At 33.9% G+C, this 6,177-nt stretch overlaps 1 protein-coding gene across 1 annotated transcript; it reads left to right on the top strand.

Annotated features, from left to right (window-relative positions):
* Positions 1 to 1,344: 1,344 nt before the first annotated feature.
* Positions 1,345 to 6,177, top strand: LOC120636992 (alpha-tocopherol transfer protein-like). Its single transcript, XM_039908570.1, has 6 exons — positions 1,345 to 1,489; positions 2,135 to 2,294; positions 3,115 to 3,283; positions 4,090 to 4,290; positions 4,924 to 5,029; positions 6,026 to 6,177. Exons 1-6 carry the CDS (start codon positions 1,345 to 1,347, stop codon positions 6,175 to 6,177), a joined length of 933 nt encoding a protein of 310 aa, XP_039764504.1.

Here is a 6,177-nt window from a genome sequence, read left to right as displayed (position 1 = left end):
CTCTTACTCTACTCAACTCTCATTGTTTTTGTTATTTTTAAAATACCTAATGGGCAATACTTTTTACTTATAGGAATTAAAATTAGTCGGAGGTTTGTGTAAAAAATCTATAACGGTAAAAATTAAAATCGTATGCAAATTAAGTGATTAGCATTTTAAATCAAACAACAACTTTATTTTATGCTTTTTGTTATTTATTAAAGTATAATTTCATAACTTAATTGCTACGTTTTTCCGACTGTCCTCATTATAAACGTTGTTTAGATCTAAACTTCCACATTATGTGTACAGTAGTTGGCAGTGATATTAATGTCCGACGTAGCCGTAGTTAAATAAAGGTTTATTTTTATTACTTCAAAACATTACAGGTAAGTTATGCTTATAATATAGCAGTACTAGATATCGATTTTTATTTGTTTAAAAAAGGATCTTCTGCATTAATTTTTTTTTGGGACATCGCATCGCCTAAAAAAACTCAGTATTCAAAAAAATTTATTAAAAAAGATAAATGATTAATTTGGGATTTTTTACCCGAATAAAAGAAAACAAAAATAGATTTTCAATTCGATTGAACTGTATTATGAAAGTCTTTCAATGCATTGCGATGTTCCGCAAAAAAATTTGCTGTGAAGAAGTTTACTTTTTGTTTACTTTTTGTCTCCAATCGTCGTAGTTTAGGTAAATATACTATATTTACCTGTTAGGTATATATATTACTAGCTGATGCCCGCGACTTTGTCTGTGTTTGATTTTGTTTTTTGATGTGGCATTTAATTTAGTTGTATATCTAAAAAAAAATAAAGTATTCAGTATAGCTAAGCCTTAAATGAGGGGTTTGCTGTTGTCCGCTGAGGAGTTCTGTCCGCTATTTCTAACTAACAGTTTGGGCAAAATTAAACACAAATATAATATAATATAGTACAAAAATAATTATTTAAATCGGTTATAATTTGTCGGAGTTATGGTGTCAAATCGTCAAAAACTCATCCCGTCTCCTAAAGGAGCCTAGCTTAATGTCGGGATAAAAAGTATCCTATATTACTACTAACACTTCCAAGAATATGTGTACAAAGTTTCATGAGGATCGGTTAAGTAGTTTTTGCGTGAAAGCGCAACAAACAAACTTACATTGACATTTATAATATTAGTAGGGATAGGGATTATATTATACACCTCATATAAATCAATATTAGAGCAGCGTGCTGAGTGTATCTCGCTCTATAAGTATATTTGTCTCCTATAAAAAAGAGGTTTGTGCAAAGCAGTGGTACACTTCTGCACTTGGCAGGAGATGATTATAAACAATATTTAAATGTTACAGAGCTTTTCAACCACAGATTCAAAATGAAGTCTGTAAGGAAACTTCATCCAAGCTTAGAAATAAAAGCACAAAAGGAACTGAACGAAGTACCAAGTAGATCCTCTTCAGATGTCCTAGTTCTAAGAGAGTGGCTCAAAAAGCAGCCACACTTAAAAAACGTGAATCCATGTAAGTTCCGATGATAAAGTCCACCAAGTCTCCTCGCTTTAAAGCATTGGATGAAATTTATTCAAACTTGAATAAATATCAGTGAAAGATAACTTTAGTGACGCTTGCGTAAAGTTTTTTATAATATACGTTTATGCTAGTAATACTTATCCGAAATTTATTCTTAAATAAAAGGTTGCCTAAGTATGTGCTATTCCTGACTATATATATATCTATCCCTGTGCTAAATCTCATATAAGCTGCCGTAGTTCTGGTGAAGTTGAGTAGCTAATAAACTTCCATCGTTTTAATATTAGTATAGATTTAACTACGTACTAAAAATCCTTTAACATAAAAAACACAAGTCCTACTAATTTTTGGTCAACACGTGGTTGAACCACGTGTTGACCAAAAATCCCACGTGATCCGTAGTTAAACATTCTAACCACTAGACCAACGCGGCATTCATTTATGTACAATAACTCATTTAACTGGCGGAATGCGGAACACATTTATTAATTTATACCAAAGTATGTTTTGCAATTTTTATTTAAAATAAATTAGAGTATATTTAAATTATCACATTTTCATAACAATTAAAACAGAAAAAAATCGCTGAAGGTGAGTTGTAAGGTTACTTTTTATGGTTTATATGGTTAATTTCAGCGGATCAATGGCTGATGGGATTTTTAAGGGGTAATAAGTTTAGCCTAGAGAGGTGTAAGGAGAAGATTGATTTTTATTATACTCTGCGAACTGTGTTGCCTGAGATATTTCGCAACAGAGATCCGCTGGATCCTATAATACAAGATATTCTACAAATGGGGTAAGCGTATGAAAATAATATATATAAATTACGACATTACATATGTGTGTATATGTGTATTGTTATATTATCGCCATAAAGTAAGCGTAGCTTGTATAATATACATAAATATTTATAATATAAAAAAAACACCCAGACACTGAAAAACATTAATCTTAGTAAAATAAAATACTTTGTTGACTAGCTGATGCCCGCGGCTTCGTCAGTGTTTTTCTCGGTTTTTTAAAATCCCGGAGAAACCGTTAGAAATGTGTTGAAAAGAATTGCATTGCTATCTTAACGTTTGTTTATCTGGCACCGTGGTGCTGTGTGGTGACGGTTACTATTACTCCTCTTCCTGCGGGTGTCGTACGAGGCGATTTAGGGGTATATCACAGAACAGGCAGCATCGTCCTCTGTGCTACAACTATCTTCTGCGGTCACCAATCCGTCTGCCAAGCGTGGTGATTATGAGCAAACCCCCTCGTGGGGAGGTCCATCAGTCGACTTTTATAGACATTAGATGATGTTATCTGGTACTACCAGGAGGCCCGATTGTAAAAATATTTGCATTAGGAAGCCGATTTATTGAGAGATAAATTGTTGATGTTGTAAAGAACAACTGGTGAGTTTCATGCCGGCTTCTTCTCGTTAGAATCTGCCTTCCGAAACGGGGTGTAGAGTCACTACAAACAGACAGACTTGACGTTTCAAAGGTGCTTATATTAGACCTACTTGAGATAAATGAATTTTGAATTTTTGAATTTGAATTTGAGAAAGTTTTAGTAGGACCTAGCGAATAATCGCATGCTTCTATCCAAAATCTAATTTTTGTTTTAAGATATTTTCTACCCTTCAAAGACACAGTATCGGATGATGCTACCCGCATATGTTTTGCCAGGATTAACGAGACCGCTTCCAGACGTGACATAATTAACATTGTGAAAGTGTTTTTCATGATTGCTGAAATACTTCTCTTGGAAGATGACAATTTCATAATAGCTGGGCAGGTAAGTTTTTTCTTTTCGCTACTACGTCTAACTTAGGCCACAAGCTTACTTCCAACATGTCTCCTCCTCGCTTCTGCAGATTTTTTTTTTAATTCTGCTACAAGTTATTGACTGAAATATTACCTGTTTGTTAGTGATGATGTAGTCTAAAATGGTAATGGGCTAAATGGTTAGGGGTTATGGCAGCTATATCAAATACCCATCCTCGGATTCCACGCGATATCGTACATACTTGTATATATAACGTACATTTAGCTAAAAAGCATATGGTGCATTTCGAAAGAAGATGCACAAGTTCCATTAAGAAATACTCAAATTGCTATAGGTGTGCCATTAGTATTTAAAAAGTTCCCTCAATTTCCACCCCTGAGTTACTGAGGTAGTTGAGTGTATTTTGAAATTTGTACCAACAGCAGTCTATAAAGGTTGTCTGGCAGAGATCGCTATTAAGCGATAAGGCCGCCTTTTAAATTCTACTTCTGTTGTATGTTTCTGTTTTTATTATATTTTGTATATGTTCATGTTGTGGTATACAAATAAAGAGTTTAATAATAACAATGAACGTACCAAACAAATAAAGAGTCATCAAAATAGATTATATAATTGGCGGAGTAATCGAGTAACAAATATACAAAAAAAAAACATAAAGTCGAATTGAGAACCAGCTCTTTTTTTTAAGTCGGTTATTATAATTAATTAAATCATGTTCAATTTTTGTCAATATTTGCGATGGCTATAAAGAAAGTAACTACAGTTATACGATAATTCCGTATGTATGGGTGACCTTTTGTAAATATTTTCTATAGGATATTCTGGTGGATCTGGAAGGGGCCGGCCTGAATATTTTCAAACAATGGACGCCGGCAGTAGTAAAGAAGATAATAACAAGCGTAGATAAAGCTTTTCCAGTGAGATTCAAAAGTTGCCACATCCTACACACACCACCCGGATTTGAAGGTGCATTCGCCCTGTTGAAGGCTTTTATTAGTGAAAAATTAGGAAAAAGGGTAAGAAGAAATTTTTTCATTATTATCCCACAAGTGTCAACTGCTGGGTAAGGCCTTTCCGAGAGCACGACACACGGTACTCCGCCACACTGCATTTACAATAATAAATAAATATATAAATAAATATACTACGACAATACACACATCGCCATCTAGCCCCAAAGTAAGCGTAGCTTGTGTTATAGGTACTGAGATATCTGATATTTTTTTAAGAATATAATGCACATAAATACTAATAATACTATACAGATAAACACCCAGACGCTGAAAAACATTCATGTTCATCACACAAACATTTCCATAATAATAATTTAAATATAAAATTATAATTATATAATTAAATATATTTTTTCTTTATTGGTAAAAACCGAAAAAGCACAAAAAGTACAAAAGTAAATAATTAAATAATAATAATTAAAAATAAATTATCGGTACGCGGTCTCAACTCCAAAACACGTGTGCCCAAACGACGTTCGGTTCTACGCCAGACATGACCCGCCCACTGCCTTTTCAGCCTATTTATTCTTACACTATTTAATTTAAATGTAAAGATATGATTTCAATCTTATGACACATGCACAACTCCGGTTAATATTATTGCTAGATAGAATCAAATTATTTGTTTTTTTGCAGTTTTTCGTACACAGTAAAATATCTGAAGATATATACAACATATTCCCGAGAGACGTATTACCCAAAGAATATGGCGGGGACAATGGAACACTACAGGACTTAATTGGTAGGTCACACAGGTAATATAGCTAGAAAGATCATCACATGTTAGTTAGATGAACTGGGACCAACCTTAATGTGCTCTCCGAGATACTGGGGACAATGTCGATTTTCTTCCTGGTAAAAACTGAATTGTCAGAAAAATAAAATCTTTCTTCTTAAATCAGGCATTAGTAAACTGTTTAAAGGGACTGATTTCAGTTTTTGCAAGTAGGTACCTAGTTTTAAATTACTATAAAAATATTTACATCCCTACTTAACTTATCCCTATCCCTACTAATATCATAAATCTCAATGTAAGTTTGTTTGTTACACTTTCACGCAAAATCCTCATGAAACTTTGTACACATATTCTTGGAAGTGTTAGAAGTAATATAGGATACTTTTTATTCTGACATTAAACTCGCTTCCTTTGGGAGAGGGGATGAAAGTGTTTGACGATTTTACACCATAACTCCGACAAATTATAACAGATTTAAATAATTATTTTTGTACTATATAGGTTATAATATGTGTTTAATTTTGCCCAAACTGTGGTTGGAGATAGAGGACAGAACTCCTCAGCGGAGAGCAACAAACCCCTCATTCAAGGCTTAGCGATACTGGATACTTTAATTTTTTTTAGAACTACAATTAAATTTAGTGCTACATCAAAAAACAAAAGTTATAAAAAGCGATGTGAAGACCAGAATTTTATATTTTTACTACTAGAGGTTTTTGCGACAGAGCTCGTCACTACCGCCTTGCTTTTTTCTGCCGCAAAGCAGCATCGTGGACTGTGGTGTTCTGGTTTGAAAAGCGTGGTTGCCGGTGTAGTTACAGACACACGAAGCTTAATACCTACGCCTAAAGTTGATAGACATACGACGGACTTTTTAGGACGTGTTTCTTGCATACCCGTCGATCTGTGGCCATGTTTAAAGGCGAAGGTTGCCCACTTATCGCCATCTGCTTAGTCCGTCAATTATTACTATAAAAAAACGGGTGATCTTTTATTTTTCAGATCACTGGAAAGCAAAGGTAGAAATTTATCGTGAATGGTTCCTACTTGAAGACGAACAGCATTCAGATGAGTCATTAAGGCTAGGTGAACCAAAAACGACATCGAGTTTGTTTGGAGTGGAAGGATCGTTTCGAAAACTAGAAGTTGATTAA

The sequence above is a fragment of the Pararge aegeria genome, chromosome 3 (genome assembly GCF_905163445.1).
Source record: "Pararge aegeria chromosome 3, ilParAegt1.1, whole genome shotgun sequence".
NCBI classification, from domain to species: domain Eukaryota; kingdom Metazoa; phylum Arthropoda; class Insecta; order Lepidoptera; family Nymphalidae; genus Pararge; species Pararge aegeria.
Note: the sequence above shows the minus strand (reverse complement) of the source record. Positions and strands in the feature narration are given on the sequence as shown.